We start from the raw sequence: 20,632 nt of genomic DNA on the forward strand, positions 1-20,632 counted from the left end.
AAAAAAAAAAAAAAAAAAAGAAAGAAAATGTTTGCCAAATACTGATTCAGAGGACAACTCCTTAACCACACCCCTCCCAAAATAAAACTGTAAGGATGTGAATTTCTGGTAATGTCCCTCAGCTTAGGTTGGTAGAGCAATTTTCAGGGTGCAGTAGGTGAGAGAACCCCACTACAGGGGCCTAGAAGAAGGCAGGCCTAAGAGCAGCTCTTTTTCTTTGTTCATTTTTGAGGCAGGATCTTGCTCTGTCACCTGGGCTATAGTGCAGTAGCAACATTATAGCTCCCTGTAACCTCAAACTCCTGGGTGCAAACCATCCTTCTGCCTCAGCCTAAGTAGCTAGAACAACAGGCCCATGCCACTACTCCTGGCTAATCCTTAAATTTTCTTTTCTTTTTTTTTTTTGAGACAGAGTTTTACTATGTCACCCTTGGTAGAGTGCTGTCACATCTCACATCAACCTCAAACTCCTGGGCTCAACCGATTCTCTTGCCTTAGCCTCCCAAGTAGTTGGGACCACAGGTGCCCACCACAATGCTTGGCCACTTTTTGTTGTCATTGTTGTTTAGCTGGCCCAAGCCAGCTTTGAACCTACCAGTCTCAGTGTGTATGGCTTGGTGCCATAACCACTGTGCTACAGGCACTGAGCCAATTTAAAAATTTTTTTTGTAGAGACAGTGTTTTGTTCTTGCTCAGGCTGTTCTTGATGAACTCCTGGCCTTAAGCGATCCTCCTGCTTAAGCTTCTCAGGGTGCTGGGATTACAGGCTTAAGCCACTATGCCCAGCCCTAAGAACTAGTCTTAAGCTGGGTCTAGTCTCTCTCAGCTTATTCTTTGTATGTGTGTGTGTGTGTGTGTGTGTGTGTGTGTGAGACAGAGTCTCAAGCTGTCACCCTTGGTGGAGTGCCCTGTTGTCACTGCTCACAGCAACATCAAACTCTTGGGTTTAAGTGATTATCTTGCCTCAGCCTCCCAAGTAGTTGGGACCACAGGCACCTGCCACAACATCCAGCTATTTTTTGTTGCAGTTGTCATTGCAGTAGTCATTTTTGTTGCAGTGGCCCAGGCTGAGTTCGAACCTGTCACCCTTAGTGTATGTGGCTGGCGCCATAACCACTATGCTACAAACGCCGAGCCGTGCTCAGCTTATTCTAATTTAAGTTTAGGGCATGGTACCTGTTCCTAAGCCTTTCTGCTTAGGGGCAGATGGTGACTGGTAATTGCAAGCTAGCTCTTGCTCCATTTCTCTATGTGTTTATGGTGGCAGGACTATGTGGTCCTTTTTTACAAATCACTGAGCCTGCCACAGGAGAGCAAAATGGCTATATCAGAACTGGGGCAATTCAACCCCCAAGGAATATCTAGAGCAGTGTTTCTCAACTTCCCTAATGCTGCGACCCTTTAATATAGTTCCTCATGTTGTGGTGACCCCCAACCATAAAATTATTTTAGTTGCTACTTCATAACTGTAATTTTGCTACTGTTATAAATCATAATGTAAATATCTGATATGCAGGAGACCCGCAAAGGGGTCATGAGCCACAGATTGAGAACTGCTGATCTAGAAACATCTTTTATTTGTCACAAATGGGGCAGGGAATGGCAGGTGAGTTTTATTAGCATCTGGTAGGTAGAAGCCAGGAATGCTGCTCAACATCCTATTATGGACAGGGCAGCTCCCCACAATAGGCATATGTCTGGCCCCAGGTGGCAATGGGTGCCATGTTCGAGAAACTTTGCTTTAGAGAGCAATTTATATATCTAGCAAAATGTCTGATAATATAAGGCTGTGTTCTGGAGGTACCGAAGAACTTCAAGTTAAGAGGGACTCAGAGGCTTATACTTTTCTAGAAGTTCTCTGGAAACTTTAGTAATCCTTTCCAAATATTTGCTGTGAGGCAAAACCTTTGATAGGTGCTATAGGGATTCCAGGCAAGCAGATCACAGTCTTGCTTCCAGAACCCTTAAAGAAAATGAGACAGATATAATACCATACCAGGCAAAAACTGGCAGCTGCCAGCAGAGGTTCTTAGAGGTCTAAAGTAGAGGGAAAGATGGCTCTGCTTGGACGCTAGAGGCAGAGTGAATTGGAAACATTTTGCTGTGGGAGCAGCATTTGAAACAACCCTTCAAGACTGATAGATTTTTTAGCTGGCAATTGTGAGGAAAAGAACCCCAGGGTACCAGGGCACATAGATGATACATGCAGGGTTTGACTTGGTATGGGCGAATGGTGGGTGCTGTGGTGAGGTGAGGTCGTGGGTCAGGCCAATGTTGTGTAGGACCTCAGTGCCCTGAGAGTTGGTTTTTCAGTGTGGTAGCTCATGGGGAGACTTGAAAGATTTCAGAGTACCAGAGTGGTGGGATTGGAAACTCTTCTTTACAAATGGAGGTAGCTTGCAAATAGGATCTTCAGGGGAGAGGCTGCAGTTGTGGGCTTGTGAGGAGACTGTTAGAGGCCTCCCTGGCCAGACGAAGTGCAGGCATAGCTGAGAGGTACGTGTGAATCTGCAGAGGGTTGGCCACAGATCTAGGCCTCTCTTTAGATATGAAGCTGGAGGGTTATCCAGTGCCTCTCTAAGGCTCAAACCTGGGCACTCGGAAGACTGTGGCACTGACAGATACAGGAAAAGAGGGTTGAGTCGGGAAAGGGTGAGTCACAGTAGATGGAGGATGCCCGTTGTCATGTTCAGTCATTTGTCTGGAAATGTGTTCTCTCTCTCCCCCTCCGTCCCAGTCTCAGAAGGAATGATTCTGACTTCTCTGCTCTTTCTGTGGAGATTTTTCTTTAGCATAAATCTTGCTGTTTGAGTCAGATGCTGAAGTGATTTATTTAGTCCCAGGGATTTACTATGAGTGGTGGCCTCTTGTCTGCCTTGGTCTGGAGCGGGGCATTCCCAGTGGCTCTGATAGAAGGCAGCACACACCTAGCTGGGTATAGTCTAAACTCCACTAGCTCTCCCATAAGCGACCAGTGTGGACTGAGAAGGACGTACCATGTATACAGTATGTCGCTTTAAAGGTTTTTTTTTTTTTTGGTATTATTTGTTATTTATTTATTTAGTTATTGTAAATGCTTGTTGAATAGATAAACCAGTACAGCTTATTTACTGTGGTTCCCTGTTGGTTATTCTTGGATCAAAGTATTAATTTTTTTTTTTTTTGAGACAAAGCCTCAAGCTGTCCCCCTGGGCAGAGTGCCGTGACTTTTACAGCTCACAGCAACCTCCAACTCCTGGGCTCAAGCGAGTCTCCTGCCTCCGCCCCCCAAGCAGCTGGGACCACAGGCGCCCGCCACAACGCCCGGCCATTTTTTGGTTGCAGCCGTCATTGTTGTCCGGCGGGTCCGGGCTGGGGACTCGAACCCGCCACCCTAGGTGTACGTGGCTGGCGCCCTAGCCGGTTGAGCCATAGGCGCCGAGCCCAAAGTATTAATTTTTAAATCTCCTACAGATGTCTATGGAACAAACAGTCCCTCCGTCATTGGATGGCACCAGTTTGGGGGTAAGCACAGGCCAATCCGTGGACAGAGGCAACAGTCAGGCCTTTGGGAACTCCCAGAACATAGGAGAACAGGGATTCACCTCTGCAAACTCCAGTGACAACAGGTGAGACTCAGAATGGCTGGACTCATGCTCTTGGGGAGTGGGACAGTCTAACCTCAAAGGCCACAGAGGCTGGGAGTCCAAAGCTCTGCGCCAGGTTCTGACTCTGCTACCAGTTATGTGGGATTCTGGGCAAGTCAGTCCTTATCCACACCTGTAGATGGGGCGAATGACCTGTGTGTTGCCTCCTTGCAGAATAGCTAAGAGGTAGTACAGAGATGTAGGAAAGTATCCAGGTACCATGCAGGAGTATAGGGCTTCAGTGAAAGGCCAGACCATCTATCCTATTCATGGTGGCATGATGCCTTGTATGTGACAGCATGTAGTCAGTAAGGAGATGACAGACAGTGAATGAATCACTAATTGTGGCCAAACATGGCTGTTCTTTTCCTACCCCTCAGTATCCAGAAGAGAAAGAAGCTGCCTGTACCTTATTTGCTTGAGCAAGTGCACCAGCTTTTCACGCCGTTGTCAGTTCTGAAAAACTTCTCTTTTATTTCCTCCCCAGCCATGTGTGCTTAAGAATAATTCTGCCCAGTCTGTTCTTGTTGCTTCACTATACTGACTGAGCAGTCCTTGGCTAAGTCTAAGATCTCAGAAGTTCGACTCTTGTACCCCTTTCCCTTGGAGCAGAAGGTTCTTTGGGGTGGCTCAGCTGGCTGGCCTCTTTCAGGATTCACTGTCTCCTGTATGTGATAAATTCTGTGCTGGTTTTACCTCATCTGCTGCAGCTCATTCATCCCAGCCAGGAGAGGTGATGATCAGCTCAGAAGCAGGAGTAGGCCTGGATTTCTCTGTTCTCTGTCTTTTCTCAGGCCCATACCCCCATCAAGCCCAGCTGGTTTTTTGACTCTGGCCATGGAAGAGGTTGGAGAGGCTGCCCAGTGCATAGCAAAAGGAGGGCATTTATCTGCTTCCTCCTTGTATACAAGGGCAGAACAGCAGGTTTTTTTCTGCTTTTGGAAGAAAAGAAAAACCAAGGACGTCTAGGCTGGAAGTGAAAAGATCAAAAACAGGGCAGGTGAATGAAGGGCCAATGACTATAAAACTACAGAGACCAGATTCCATTTCATAATAAAGAACTTACCCACTCTAGGTACAGCCGCATGAAAATGGGCTGTGTTTAGAGGAACTGAGTTCTCTGCCATGGAAGATGTTCACACAGGTAGCTCCCTGGACTGCTCTAGTTTTGCCTCTTGTTCAGACTCTTGGTCTCAGTGGAGATTCCAACATTAGTAGGAAAATCAAACATCTTTAAAAGCTTTTTCCAACCCTAAAATTCTGAAATGCTACAATGAGTCCTAGACCCTCCAAACAGAAAGAGAAATCCAGGACTGAGAAAAGAGAGAGGTTTAAAGAACACGAGGACCTTCCAGATAAAACCCAGAACTGGCCCAATTTGGTATGATTGGCTGCCCAGCTGCTGAGGATTAAGCTCGTTTTAAGGGACTGTCATACCATTGAGGAAGAACTTGGGCAGCAGGTGATGGACAGGTCTGGGCTTTGGAGTGAGGCAGACCTGGATTCAAATTCAGATCCTGACATATCCTGGCTCTTTGTCTTTGACCTTCATCAGTCCCTCCCTCCCTTCCTTCTTTCCTTTGCAGATTCTCACTCTGTCACCCTGGATAGAGTACCAGGGCATCATCATAGCTCACAGCAACCTCAAACTCTTGGGTTCAAGCCATCCTCCTGCCTCAGCCTTTCCAGTAGTTGGGACTACAGGTGCCCTCCATGATGCCCAGCTCATTTTTCTATTTTTAGTAGAAATGGGGTTTCCCTCTCGATCAGGCTGGTCTGGAACTCCTGAGCTCAGGTGATCTACCCACTTGGACCTCCCAGAATGCTAGGATTACAGGTGTGAGCCACCACACCTGGCTTTTTACCAGTTTCTTTAACCAATCGTGAGCTTCGGAGGATTGATAATAACTCATTATGTTTAGTATTATTTACCATTTGTGCTCAGGGGGACAGCTTCATGACAACCCTGAAGGAGAGGAATAGCATCATGCCTATTTTTCAGATGAGAAAACAGGTCAAGAAAAGCTAGAGTCCACAGCTTGGTAGTGACAAGACTGGGATTCTGTCCCCTCTCTGGTCAAGAAAAAGGTTCTTGAGAAAGTTCCTTGGTGCAAAACCAGAGCAGTCCAGGGAGATTTCTTGGAAGTAGGCCATTTAAAAGAGAGATGCTTACTAAGAGTAAGTTCAAACACAAGACCACTTTGTATTATTTTTATTTTTTTAATAAACTTTGGAACTCCCCTGTGGGATACCCCCAGATGTAGCTGTCCAGAATTTGCTTGAATGCCGTCAGTGTCAGTATTGTCCTGGTTTCCGACTCTGTAAAAAGTAGTGCTCCTGATATTCGTGCTGCTGACTGTGTGTGTGTGTGTGTGTGTGTGTGTCTCCTCTTGCTTTGCTGACCAGACGCTCTGTGTCACAGCTCTCAGCAGCCGGCAACAAGCTCCTTGACATCATCCTCCACCCTGACAGAGATCCTGGAAGCCATGAAGCACCCCTCGTAAGTGTCTGGTCACACATGTGAGTGTGTTGTGGCAGGGCTCAGGCATTGTGGTTTGGTAGACTCATACATGACTCTGCTGGCTCACTAGCTTTGAGACCTTGGGGAAGTGACTTGCCCTCTCTGATACTCTGTTCTCTTGCTTATAAAATGAGATTTTTTTAAAAATGGTCTAGGCATAGGGTTGATATAAGGATTAAATGAAATACTTATATGAAGGACCTAGTGTAGTGCCTAGCAAGTACTGGTATTCCCTAAATGTCAGTTCCCTTCTCCGCCTCCTCTTCACTCTATAACATCTTCTTCTGACCTGTCATAGTTCTTTCTCTGGGTCCAGGAATAACATAGAGAAATTGCTTTATGGGGTCCTTACTTCAGATATTAAATATGTTGTTAGTGAGAGTCTCTTCTTTTTCATCTTTTCTTTCTTCTTGTTGCCACCGGGCATACACCCACCCTGCTCCCTGCTTACTGTGTTGGAACCCAGGACAGGCGTCCAGCTGCTATCTGAACAAAAGGGCCTCTCCCCATACTGCTTTATCAGTGCCGAGGTGGTGCACTGGCTGGTGAACCATGTGGACGGGGTCCAGACGCAGGCGATGGCCATCGACATCATGCAGGTGAGACAGCAGGGTAGGGCCCCGTGAGAGCAGACACTGTCACTCTTTCCAGAAGTGAGATCTGCATGTGAGGTGAGGATCTGTTTTTATAACTGCAGGGCCTCTATGGAACTGATAAGAGAAAAAGGTCTTGCTTCAAAATACATTATATGGGCTCAGTGCCTGTGGCTCAGCAGCTAGGACGCCAGCCACATACACCGGAGCTGTCAGGTTGAAACCCAGCCTGGGCCTACCAAACAACAATGACAACTACAACCAAAAAATAGCTAGGCATTGTGGCGGGCACCTGTAGTCCCAGCTACTTGGGAGGCTGAGGCAAAAGAATCACTTAAGCCCAAGAGTTTAAGGTTACTGTGAGCTGTGATGCTACGGTACTCTACTGAGGGCAATATAGTGAGACTCTGTCTCAGAAAAAAAAAATACACTATATGTTGACTTAAAAATTTGGCAGAAATTATTGTCTGAACTGAAAATGTTCTATATAGAATCTGTGCACTTGTAAACCTTGGAGAAATCTCTATGAGAGAATTTCAGAGAACGCTCTCCCTCTGACCTCAAGCCCCCAATTTTCCCTGGTGAGTGTCTTCTTTATTCAAGACTTGAAGCTGGATTCAAGGCTCTATCCCAGGGGCCTTCTGGCACCCTGTACTTACTCTGTCAGAGCTCTTGGCACAACAGAATGAAGAATATGTCTGTGTACCTCATTTGACTCCTGTCTGGACCAGCTGCCTGAGGGAGGGAGTACCTCTTGTCCATTCCAGTGTCTAACATGTTGCTTGGTACATGGTAGGAGTCTAGCACCATACTTGCCCGATGTAATTACACTGTTCAGAACTGGAGGCTTGGTGCTCATAGCTCAGTGGTTAGGGCACGGGCCATATACACTGAGGCAGGCAGGTTTGAACCCGGCCTGGGCCTGCTAAACAACAATGACAACTGTAACAAAAAAAAATAGCCAGGTGTTGTAGCAGGTGCCTGTAGTCCCAGCTACTTGGGAGGCTGAGGCAAGAGAATTGCTTAAGCCCAAGAGTTTGAGGCTGCTGTGAGCTGTGACACCATGGTACTCTACTGAGGGCAATATAGTGAGACTGTCTCAAAAAAAGGGGGATGGGGCAGCACCTATGGCTCAGTGAATAGGGCACCAGACCCATATATTGAGGGTAGTGGGTTTGAACCCGGCCCCGGCCAAACTGCAACAAAAATAGCCAGGTGTTGTGGCAGCACCTGTAGTCCCAGCTACTTCGGAGGCTGAGGCAAGAGAATCACCTAAGCCCAAGAGCTAGAGGTTGCTATGAGCTGCGACGTCACAGCACTCTACCGAGGGTGACAAAGTGAGACTCTGTCTCTTAAAAAAACAAACAAACTGGAATCATAAGGTGAGGAATGGGAAAGATTGAGTTGCCTGAGCCAGTTCTTGCCATCCTGTCCATACAAATGCCCCCAATGGAAATAAATCAGTACTGTTTGCTGACCAGCTGGGTTGTCATCACAAAAATGTAAAATCAGTAACTGATTGGAATAAGCCTGTGATCCTCAGTTCTCTCTTTGAGGATCTTTTTTTTTTGAGACCAAGCCTCAAGCTGTCCCCCTGGGTAGAGTACCATGGCATCACAGCTCACAGCAACCTCCAACTCCTGGGCTCAAGCGAGTCTCCTGCCTCCGCCTCCCAAGTAGCTGGGACCACAGGCACCCGCCACAACGCCCGGCTATTTTTTTGGTTGCAGCTATCATTGTTGTTTTGGTGGGCCCGGGCTGGATTCGAACCCGCCACCTTAGGTGCATGTGGCTAGCACCTTAGCCACTTGAGCCACAGGCGCCGAGCCTCTTTGAGGGTCTTGATGTGCGTTTTGATTAGTCTTTGCCTGATAACTTTTTATACTCTCACCTCCCTAAGAATACTACTTTCCTTATTCAAATTGTGAAGTGTGGGGCAGGCACAGTGGCTCATGCCTGTAATTCTAGCACTCTAGCAGGCTGAGGCAGGAGGATTGCTTGAGCTCAGGAGTTCAAGACCAGTCTGAACAAAAGCGAGATCCCCCAATCTGGTCTTACGTCAGTATAGTAAGATGTTAAGTTTATTAAAACGGAATAGTAGTATACCTGGATTTTCCTTATGCTTTTCTGCATGTTTGAAATATTTGATAATGATATAATATGAAACTACATTTTATAATGTGAATCACACCAGGCACGTATCTAAAAGGGGATGTGGAAGGGCTCCTCAGTGCTCATTGACTCCAGTGCATAATAGAAGGCTGTCCCCCTCAAGATGTCCCTCTGGGGTGGCACCTGTGGCTCAAAGGAGTAGGGCACTGGTCCCATATACTGGAGGTGGTGGGTTCAAACCTGGCCCCAGCCAAAAACTGAAAAAAAAAAAAAAAAAAAGATGTCCCTCTGGGCCTGATGCTCGTGGCTCAAAGCTGTAATCCTAGCACCCTGAGAAGCTGAGGCAGGTGGATAGCATGAGCTCAGGAGTTCGCGACCAGCCTGAGCAACAGTGAGACTCTATGTCTACTAAAAATAGAAATACTAGCTGAATGCTGGGTTACATACCAGTTACTGGGGAGCCTGAGGCAGGAAGATCTATTGAGCCCAAGAGTTTGAAGTTACTGTGAGCTATGATGCAACAGCACTCTAGCCTGGCTAACCGTATGAGGCTCTGTCTAAAAAAAAAAAACAAAAATAAGCCTCGGCGCCTGTGGCTCAAGTGGGTAAGGTGCCAGCCACATACACCTAAGGTGGCGGGTTTGAATCCAGCCTGGGCCTGCCAAACAACAATGACAGCTGCAACCAAAAAATAGCTGGGCGTTGTAGCAGGCACCTGTGGTCCCAGCTACTTGGGAGGCAGAGGCAGGAGACTCGCTTGAGCCCAGGAGTTGGAGGTTGTTGTGAGCTATGATGCCACGGCACTCTACCCAGGGGGACAGCTTGAGGCTCTGTCTCAAAAAAATAAAAATAAAAAAATAAAAGATGTCCCTCTGCAGGAATCTCAGCATTTTACTGTCTCTCCTAGAAAATGCTGGAAGAGCAGTTCATCATGCATGCATCTGGGGAAGCCTGGCGGACCTTCATCTATGGCTTCTATTTCTACAAGATCGTAGTGGACAAAGAGCCAGACCGAGGTCAGAGCTGAGGCGCGTGCAGTTGCCCACAGGGATGGGTGTTTTTCTTGGTGACTTGCCCTTTCCCATCATAGTGCTTCTTGAGCTCCGTGCGTGACTTCATATTCTAAGTTGTCAGGGCTGTCAACTTCCTTGAGCATTTGTACTTAATTTAAGCATAGCCAGAGTAATAAACATTTCTCAAGCTACAGTATGTTCTTCATGAGGACAGTGTGGGTGGGAGACAAATCCAAAAGAGGCCAAGGGACCTGATGTGAGGAAATTCCCATGGGTCATTTCTTGGGAGCTGTTTTTAATTACAGCTCCCCAGCCCTCACTCCCACCCCCACTCTGTGCAAGTGGCTCTGATTATAACATGAGAGGTTCCAGTCTGTGATTAATAGTACTTTTCACTTGCTGGGGCTCCAGTCTCCATTCCTTTCCCCAGGAAGACTACCAAGTCCTTGCAAGTTTTCCCAGATATATTTTAGGTATTTGTTATTTTTTAAAGAAAGAGAGAGAGAGAAAGTAATTCCCAGAGGGGAACAATTTCTAGCATGACCAGAACTGACTTGCGTAACTCAGAAGGCACCCAGGCTTTAGACCAATATCTCTAGTACACGGAACACCCAGAACATGTGGGAATCTTGGCTGGAACTGACACACATCCGGCACACACATGACTTCTCTCCCTCTGCGTTTAAAGATGAAGCAGCTAGTGCCACTCATTGTGCTCTCCTGTCCAAGGACATGTTGAAATTGGACCTGTGTGGGGTGTTTTTTTCCTTATAGCCATTAGTATGTCCATTGGCACTTTTTCCCTTAAATTCTAAGTTTGACTAGTAGATACCTATTTTACCTTAACAGTCAAAAAGTACTGGGCAGTGTCTGTGGCTCAGTGAGTAGGGCACTGGCCCCATATACAGAGGGTAGTGGGGTCAAACCTGGCCCTGGCCAAACTGCAACAACAACAACAACAAAAATAGCTAGGCATTGTGGCAGGTGCCTGTGGTCCCAGCTACTCGGAAGGCTGAGGCAAAAGAATCACCTAAGCCCAGGAGGTGGAGGTTGCTGTGAACTATGATACCCCGGCATTCTATCAAGGGCAATAAAGTGAGATTCTGTCTCTAAAAAAAAAATGTACCTGGTTGCTGACATATACTCTCAAAGTTAGGAAACCGAGGATAAAATATTTTTTTAATTGGAGTAAAATTCATATAACATAAAATTAACCATTTAAAAATGGGCATCTCAGAGGCAGTTAGTATATTCATCATCCACCATCCCCTCTATCTAGTTCCAGACAATTTCCATCACCTCATAAGGAAACTTTATACCCATTAGCAGTTATCTCCCAGCTCCTTCTCCTCCTACCCCATATCTACTAATCTGCTTTCTGTCTCAAAGATTTACCTATTCAGGAATTTTCATACAAATGGAATTATACACTATGTGACCTTTTGCATCTGGCTCCTTATACTTAACGTGTGTTTTCAAGGCTCATGCTTCAGTTAGAAAATAAGCATCTATGCTGAGGACCCCTTCCCTCCCCTCTGCCTTTCCCAGTGGCCATGCAGCAGCCTGCCGCCACCTGGCACACAGCAGGGGGAGACGACTTCGCCAGCTTCCAGCGTAAGTGGTTTGAGGTGGCCTTTGTGGCAGAAGAACTCCTGCACTCCGAGATTCCTGCCTTCCTCCTGCCCTGGCTGCCGAGCCGGCCAGCCTCATATGCAAGCAGGCACAGCTCCTTCAGCCGCAGTTTTGGAGGACGGAGCCAGGCAGCCGCGCTCTTAGGTGGGTGCCTGACCCAGACAAGGTCTGGGGATTTGCTGAGGGGTGTCTGGGGGAGGATGGCAGCCAGCCAAGGGAAGTGATGCCACATGAACTGGCTTAGAGCTGGTGTGGCTGTCACAGTGGCCACTGTGGCTGTTAGAACTGTGAGCTCCTGTGCTGACTTCTGCTGGCTGAAGTTATTATACTAACCAATAGTATTTGGCACCTCTCAAATCAGAGCAAGATGCAAAAACTGCTTGGATAGGAAAGAAAAATGTGGCTACTTTTCCCAAGAGGGCCTCAGAATACAGGGCCATGAGCCTGTGCCTATTGCAGGGATCTAGTTCTACCAGAGGCCTTTCCTACAATTATAGCATCTTAGAACCTCAGAAGAGGAAGGAACTTAAAAGGGTCATCCATTCTAGACATTCATTCTGAGCAGGAATCTCTTCCCATCTCTGTTCCTTTTTTGAATGTGCTTGCCACAGTTCTAAGCTGTATGATAGGGCTAAATACCTGCGTGTTGAAAGGTGGGGTGACCTCTGATGGGACATGGAATGGAGACCTCTGCCCATGAGGACCCTGGAGGACTGATGGGTTGAAATATGAGTGTCTTTAAGAAGTACATGCCTTGGTGGAGGCACTATAGGATTAATCTCAAGGGCAGATTGAAGAGATCCTGAAAACCCTCTGGCAGGAAGGAAGCAGGCATAACATAGACCAAACTCCATGGAGATTCCAGGTTCTGCCTCGCTTGCCTATAAACACCCAGCTAATTGGAATTCTTACCTAGCTGGTAGATGAAAATGTCAGTAGTCATTGCAGTGTCCAGAGCCTCTGATTCACTTGCACCTGGATGTGGCTGTGACCCCCCCCCTTACACCTTCACCCCGGTGTCACCCAGTATGGTGTGTGAGAAGGGAAGGGGTGGAGGGGACAGGGTGGAACCATAAAAAGAGTAGCTCTTCCTCTCCTCACCCAAGCAGTTGTGACTTATCCTTCTCTCTTTTGTTGCATTTCTAACTCTCCACCTTCTTGAAGTCTGTCGGGATCAGAGAAACCACATGCTCCCTATTATCTTGGCTGCTCACTCCGAGAGCACCACCAGGTCTTGAGACCAAAAGCTTCTGAGCACTTGGAATAGTGAGCACTAAGCTCATGCATTTTATGCAATGAAGGTCCTACTAGTAACAGCAAATAGGCTAGACACCTGTAGCATAGTGGTTATGGCACTAGCCATATACACAGAAGTTGGCGGGTTTGAACCCGGCCCAGGCCAGCTAAAACAACAATGACAACTGCAACAAAAATAGCCAGGTGTTGTGGTGGGCGCCTATAGTCCCAGCTACTTGGGAGACTGAGACAAGAGAATCACTTGAGCCCCAGAGTTGGAGGTTGCTGTGAGCTGTGACACTACGGCACTCTACTGAGGGTGACATAGTGAGACTCTGTCTCAAAAAAAAAATAGAAACAGCAAATAAAAGGACGGGGACTTTGATGCCAGTGGGAAGCAAAAACCAATACTCTGACAATGAAGGTGGAGCCAGGAAAACCTATGACAAATACACCAAGCACAAGAATTCGATAAGAAGAGCACTAGTCATTCATTTATAGCACTGAATTGCATATGGGAAGCTTCTGAAGAAACTGAGCTTTATGCCATTTCCCCCATTAAATCAAGCTTATTTTTAGAAGCCACATTTTAAAGCCTCCTTTTTTTTAATAGATAAAAATTTTCATCTTCTCTGAGGAGCAAGAAGCTAAGCCTGAAAGCTACGTGCTTCTGGATACATACAGGGTTGACAAGTCAGCCTTCCACTCTGAGGTCACTTTGTGAGACAAAGACACAAGGAGTTACTTTAAATATGCACAGGACTATGTATGGTGACACTACTTACCTGAGAGCTGAAGGAAGCAAAAAGGTTTCTGACAAACTCAAATAAATGCCACAAATCCAGGGGTCACCTTCATGTAGTGAAAAGCCCTTGGACCAGGACAAGGAGCCTACTTACCCAGTTCTATGAGTTTGGTCATAGGTCCTTCCGTAATACTCCAGATTAGAGGCACAGAATTAGGGGCACCTATTGGCAGCAAGTATGCTAACACATTTTAGCAAAGTTTTGGTCCTTTTAAGGTGGGAGGTAGCTGTAATTCTTCCTTTTCTTGCAAGTCTTCAGTGAAAGGAATTATTTTGATAGGAATCTTCTGCAGAGTGTACAAAATCTTACAGCAGCCAGGTGTGGTGGCTCATGCCTGTAATCCTAGCACTTTGGGAGGCCAAGGTGGGTGGATTGCGTGAGCTCAAGGTTCGATACCAGCCTGAGCCAGAGCAAGAACCCATCGCTAAAAAAATACATAGGTGTTGTGGCAGGTGCCTGTAGTCCCAGCTACTTGGGAGGCTGAGGCAAGGGAATTGCTTGAGCCCAAGTGTTTGAGGTTGCTGTGAGCTATGATGCCCGGCAACTCTACCAAAGGTGACAAAATAAGACTCTGCCTTCAAAAACAATAAAAAGGCTCAATACCTATAGCTCAGTGATTAGGGTGCTGGCCATATACACCGGGGCTGGCGGGTTCAAACCAAGCCTGGGCCTGCTAAACAATAATGACAATAGCAACAACAAAATAGCCAGGTGTTGTGGCGGGCACCTTTAGTCCCAGCTACTTGGAAGGCTGAGGCAAGAGAATCACTTGAGCCCAAGAGTTTGAGGTTGCTGTGAGCTGTGGCACCACAGAATTCAACATAGTGAGACTCTGTCTCTCTCTCTCTCAAAAAACAAAAAAAACCTCCAACAACAACAAAACCTACAGCAGACTTTCTCAGCCCTAGCAGTACAAAGATTTTGAGCCAGATCATTCTTTGCTGAGGCGGGGGGCGGGGGGAGGGCTGATCTGTGTATTGTGGCACATTGAGCACCATTCCTGGCGCCTCTATCCACTGGATGCTAGTAGCACACCCCAAGGTGACATGCCTCCTAACACTGCCACATGTCCTCTGGGTGTTGTAAAATTGCCCCCAGCTGAGAACCACAGTCTTATAAGGAAGAATTCCAATAAGGTGCCAAAAGTAGAGTTTAGCAAAACCTGAGAGCCTTTGAAACTCATCAGTAACTTCCCTAAGCAGGTATGAGGTTAGTGGTGCTATGGGTATGTTTTTAGAACTTAGGGGTTGGTGCCTGCGGTCCCAGCTACTCTGGAGGCTGAGGGCAAGAGGATCACTTGAGCCCAAGAGTTTGAGGTTACTGTGAGCTATGATGCCACGGTAGTTTACCAAGAACAACAAAATTAAGACTCTGTCTCAGGAAGGAAAAAAAGAAAAGAATATATTTACTGTGCTTTGAACTTCTTTTGAAAATAATTAGTGATCTTTAAAAATTTTCACAACACACCTAAGATCCTCTCTTGGCACGCCAATGTGCTGATGGCACATAGGTTGAAAAAAATCACTGCTTTAGGGAGGTGGCAAATCTGAAACTAGGCAGAATTTGGGGGGTGTGCTTGTTTTCTAGGAAGACATCTCTTTATTAATGTTTTAATGGTTTCTGTGCTTGTTACAGAAGAATTTAATTCTATCAGCCTTCTTGCCCATTACCCTTCCCAAAAGAAACAAGTTTCTTTTCCTTTTAAACTCGATGTGGCCTTATACAGCTAATTCTATCTGATAACAGCTCTCAAACCTTTGTGTTAGGGTATGAGATATTTCTCCCCATCTTTTTTTCAGGTTAGAATATATTTTGTTATTTACTTAAGTGAGAAAACTCTATTGTCTTTAAATTAGGCTATCTTCAGTGTTTGAGTTTTTCTCATGGGGAAAAACATTAGCATGATTTGTAAGAAAGAGGAAGGCCTGTGTATCATTTGTTACCTCCCCTTTTGGTTTGTTTGTTTTGACATGTTCCTTTTTAAACACTCTGATTCTCAGTTGGAGGTTGGCAGTGGAAATCTGTTTTGAAGTGCCTGGCATTGGCATATGGCCGTGTCTGGCTGCACCCCAGGGTGGCTTCCACTTCCCCATCCCTGTCATCCTGCACTGCTAAGCCAGGAAGCAGCAAGAGCATCTGAGACGCGGGAAGAAGCAGCCGCACTTCCCTCAATACCACTCACACTATTTGCCTTCTCAGCCTTTTCTAGATGCCCCACTGGGTTTTGCATTTGGAAGGGACTGTAGAGCATCTCTGTCCAAACCCTAATACTTGAGTGTTTTCCTCAGACTCCAAGAAAGTGGGATGCCAGCTGCTCTTTGAAAACCCCCACTGGCACAGCGTTTGCTTCTGAGACTTCTCTTTCCATTCTTGGGTAGCTCTGGTTGTCATGTAGAGTGTCACTCCCCTTCTGAGGATTGCGTTCTTTCTCCTCCACTGATGCTGATTCCCTACCTGGGTCTTAATACCCCCGCTATGACCTGGGTATGTGATGCTCAGCCTTCTCCTTTGGGCTTGCTCTATCTCTCTGTCCCCAAGGTGAGTAAGTTGGTTCTCATGGAACTCAAGTGATAATTCACTGAACTCACTGAAAGATGCAACTCAGCTGGGCTCACACCTCTGTCAACATTGTAATCCTGCTAGAACAGCAGTTCTCAGCCTGTGGATCGAGAACCCTTTTTCCATTTGTAACAACTCGGCAATTAGGAAGGTTGAGAACCACTGTGCTAGAAGCATCTGTCCTGTCAGATCTGACCCCTGAAGTACAAAGCCAGCGGTATCTTGAGCTTGTAACTGGTTGGCTAAACGATGTCCTTCCCTGGGCTTCCTCACCACCCGCCTGTTCTGAGCTTAGTGCTCCAGATGGGAGAGAAGAGATGAACGAGGTCACTGCCAGTCTTTATGAGTATCCTTGATTTTGTAATGTGGACTTTTCAACTGGGGAGAAGTATACAGTGTCTAAGATGAAAGAGCAAAGCTTTCTTTCTTTGATTTTGGCTGTTAAAGATTATTTTTGCAGTGTCATGAATCAGGAATGTGAAACAGAGACAGAATCTTGTTTTGGGTTTGGCGCCTGTCACTCAAGTGGCTAAGGCACCAGCCACGTACACCTAAGGTGGTGGGTTTGAATCCAGCCTTGGCCCGCCAAACAACAATGATGGCTGCAACCAAAAAAAATAGCCAGGCGTTGTGGCAGGCACCTGTGGTCCCAGCTACTTGGGAGGCAGAGGCAGGAGACTCGCTTGAGCCCAGGAGTTGGAGGTTGCTGTGAGCTGTGATGTCACGGCACTCTACCCAGGGAGACAGCTTGAGGCTCTGTCTCAAAAAAAAAAAAAAAAAAAAAGGAATCTTGTTTTGATGAGCCTTTTAGCATTGGAACGACCAAATTCTTTAGCCTTCAGTATCACGAGCTGAAGCAGTGTCCCTGGGCATCATGGGCAGGCCTTGGATTGAGCATTGGTGAGCTCATGGCTTAACTTGGGAGAAGAGAATGACAGAAACAGGAGGAAAGGAGGAGAGGTGCAAGTGAGGTAGCTAGAGGAGAAGGTGCAAATCTACACTCCCTTCTCTACTCCCTTGTCATCACATTTCACTTCATTCTTAAGCCTTTTCTATGAAGCAGCTGGCCTGCCACATCTCAGTTTGCAGTCAAGGAACTAAACCACAGGAGAAGCAACATTCTCAGAGAGACACAGCTAATATGTGGCAGGGTTTAGATCTTCTGACTCCAAGTCAAAAACTTTTCCCATGGCTCAGCACCTGTGCTCAGTGGTTATAGTGCCAGCCACATACACTGAGGCTGGTGGGTTCGAACCCAGCCTGGGCCAACTAAACAACAATGACAACTACAACAAAAGATAGCCAGGTGTTATGGCAGACGCCTGTAGTCCCAGCTACTTGGGAGGCTGAGGCAAGAAAATCACTTAAACCCAAGAGTTGGAGGTTGCTGTGAGCAGTGACACCACGGCACTCTACTGAGGGCAACATAGACTCTGTCTCAAAAAAAAAAGAAACTTACCATTTGCCTGTTCTAGTTTTGAGAGAGTGGTAAGTGGTATACCTGACCTCTGAATGTCAGTCAGTTTTCTTGTGTGCCATCAATCACCTAGCTACAGCTCCCCCACCTCCCAAGAGTAGCTTATTAAAATTGCTGACTCAAGAGCCTTTTATCCTTGTCAGTGATAAAAGCCACTCAGGACTTCTACCTGCAGGACCCAGAACTAAGCTGACTGCTTCAGATAAAGAAAAACTATTTAATTCATAGAGGGGGAGGGGAAGTGATGGGTGGATGATAATTTCTGGAAACTGTAGGTCTGGCAATGCTCAGCTAGGCAGAGCAGAGCCCTCACCTATTTACTCCTGAGCCCATTTCAGGTCTTTGCTCAGGTCAGGAACTTGTCTGATATGTCTCTAAAATATCCTTGTCTTAGTTTGAGTAAGATTTCTAAGTAGGGTCCCAGGTAGGATGATGCTTACCCAGAGTCCTTGAGTAAGATTTCTAAGTAGGGTCCCAGGTTTGATGATGCTTACCCAGAGTCCTTGAGTAACATACCCATGATGGAACAAGGTGTTAAACTTCATTATGAGGTTTCATTTTTTTAGGAAATATTATAGAAGGAAGTTTGCTTTTCTGGTTTTAACCCTTCTCACTGTTGTCTGGGCTGTTTGTCTTATTATGTTCCTCTGTGGGCTGCTGAAATCAAAAGATCTAAGGTTCAGCGTGGCTGAGGTTCCAACTCTGTGATCTCAGGCAAGGCCTCTCCTCTCCCTGGGCTATAGTTTTCTTCTCTATAAATGTAAATGAATGGGTCGGATTAGATTGGGGGACACAAACTATGACTTAATTTGGCCAGATTTGTTGGTTTTATAATTGATTTTATTTGGGTTCACAGTAAAATTGAGCAGAAAGTTCCCATATATCCCCTGCCCTCCCACACCCACCTCCCCCAGTATCAACATCCTCTGCCAGATGATAAATTTATTACAGTCCACAAACCTACCTCATTATCACCCAAAGTCCATGATTTATATTAGGGTTCACTCTTGGTGTTCATTCAATGGTTTTAAACAAATGTATGATGATACATTTGATAGCTGCATCTATCATAGATAGATAATGTCATCTATGATAGATATTAAAGCTGTCATTACAATATCATATGGAAGAGTTTCACTGCCCTAAAAAACCATCTGTTTTTGTAAATAAAGTTTCATTGGGACACAGCTGAACCCCCTTCATCATGTAATATCTAGGGCTGCTTTTGTATTGTGACAAGTTGAGTAGTTACCATAGAAACTACATGGCCCACAAAACCTAAAATATCTGGCCCTTTATAGAAAACATTTACCAGCCCCTGGGCTAGGTGATTTTCAGGAAGCTTTTAGAATCTGTGATTTTATTTTATTTTTTCAGACAGAGTCTCACTCTGTCACACTGTGGTAGAGTGCTGTGGCATCACAGCTCACAGCAACCTCAAACTCCCGGACTCAAAAGATCCTTTTGCCTCAGCCTCCCAAGGAGCTAGAACTACAAGCGCTTACCACAACACCCAGCTGGTTTTTCTATTTTTAGTAGAGATGGGGTCTCACTCTTGTTCAGGCTGGTCTTGAACTCCTGAGCTCAAGCAATCCACCCTCCGTGGCCTTCCAGAGTGCTGGGATTACAAGGCATGAGCCACCATGCCCCAGCCTAGAATCTGTGGTTTTCTTTAAGGCACTTGTACAGTGTTGTATCTGGATGCTTAGCTTTTGTGTTCTTCCTCCTTATCCTACTTCTCCTTTTCCCTCTCTTGGGGCCCCTGCTTTATGCTGACAAAGCTGCCACTGTCCCAGAGCAGAGGACTGTGACCCTGGATGTTGATGTGAACAACCGTACAGACCGGCTGGAGTGGTGCAGCTGTTATTACCATGGCAACTTCTCCCTGAATGCAGCCTTCGAGATCAAGCTGCACTGGATGGCAGTGACCGCTGCGGTACTCTTTGAGATGGTGAGAAGCTTTGTGTGTGTAGTCAGACCTCTGGCTCACCTCACAGAGGGGAACGAGGAATGCTTAGTAGAGATTCCTGTCACTTTTGTATTTTAATTCAGCTCCTATTGCTATTCACCTGAACTGTTGGAATAACCTTTTATATAAATTTAAACAGGCTGGGCACAGTGGCTCACACCTGTAATTCTAGCACTTTGGGAGGATGAGGTGGAAAGATCACTAGAGCTCAGGAGTTCAAGACCAACCTGAGCAACACAGTGAGACCCCATCTCTACAAAAAAATTTTTTTTAAATTAAGTGGGTATGGTGGTACACAACTGTAGTCCTACCTACTTGGGAGGCTGAAGGAGGAGGATCACTAGAACCTAGGAGTTGGAGGTTATGGTAAGCTATGATTGTGCCACTGCATTTCAGCCTGGGCAACAAAGTAAGACATTGTCTCAAAAAAAAAAAAAGGGTGCTCAAAGGGATTGAGCACTGGCCCCATATGCTGGAGGTGGCGGGTTCAAACCCAGCCCCGGCCAAAAAACTTAAAAAAAAAAAAAATTAACATAGTACAAAATTCAAATAGTAAAAAAGGGTAAGATCAAGGTTTCGATCTTTGATCTTTTGATCAAGGGTAAGATCAAAGTTTCTCAGCATTGGCAGTACTGACATTTGGGGACAGAAAATTCTCTTTCTTAGGGGGGCTATCCTTCTTGCACATTTTAGGATACCGTGCAGCATCCCTGACCTCTGCTCATTAAATCCCAGTCACACAACCCCTTAGTGGTATACCCAAAAATGTCTCCAGGTATTGCTCCTCCAAGAGAGGAAGTATTGTTTCCTGTTGAGAATCACTGGTCTAGAGTGAAAAGTAAGTCTCTCTCCCACCCTCGATCCCTTTCATCTAAAAGCAGCTACTGGCTTGGCGCTTGTGGCTCAAGTGGCTAAGGGTCCAGACACATACACCTAAGGTGGTGGGTTCGAATCCAGCCCAGACCCGCCAAAACAACAATGACAGCTGCAAGCAAAAAAATAGCCAGGCGTTGTGGCAGGCGCCTGTGGTCCCAGCTACTTGGGAGGCTGAGGCAGGAGACTCGCTTGAGCCCAGGAGTTGGAGGTTG

At 46.2% G+C, this 20,632-nt stretch overlaps 1 protein-coding gene across 1 annotated transcript in view; it reads left to right on the forward strand.

Moving 5' to 3' along the window:
- Positions 1-20,632, forward strand: part of DEPDC5 (DEP domain containing 5) — a 150,109-nt gene that overhangs the window by 118,375 nt on the left and 11,102 nt on the right. The window contains exons 33-38 of the mRNA XM_023517676.1: positions 3,454-3,608; positions 6,049-6,126; positions 6,614-6,746; positions 9,760-9,868; positions 11,414-11,641; positions 19,357-19,526. Of these exons, the coding sequence (XP_023373444.1) occupies positions 3,454-3,608; positions 6,049-6,126; positions 6,614-6,746; positions 9,760-9,868; positions 11,414-11,641; positions 19,357-19,526 (873 nt within the window). The remainder of the gene's footprint in view (positions 1-3,453; positions 3,609-6,048; positions 6,127-6,613; positions 6,747-9,759; positions 9,869-11,413; positions 11,642-19,356; positions 19,527-20,632) is intronic.

Source organism: Otolemur garnettii, unplaced genomic scaffold (assembly GCF_000181295.1).
Source record: "Otolemur garnettii isolate 467f Iridium unplaced genomic scaffold, OtoGar3 scaffold00116, whole genome shotgun sequence".
NCBI lineage: Eukaryota > Metazoa > Chordata > Mammalia > Primates > Galagidae > Otolemur > Otolemur garnettii.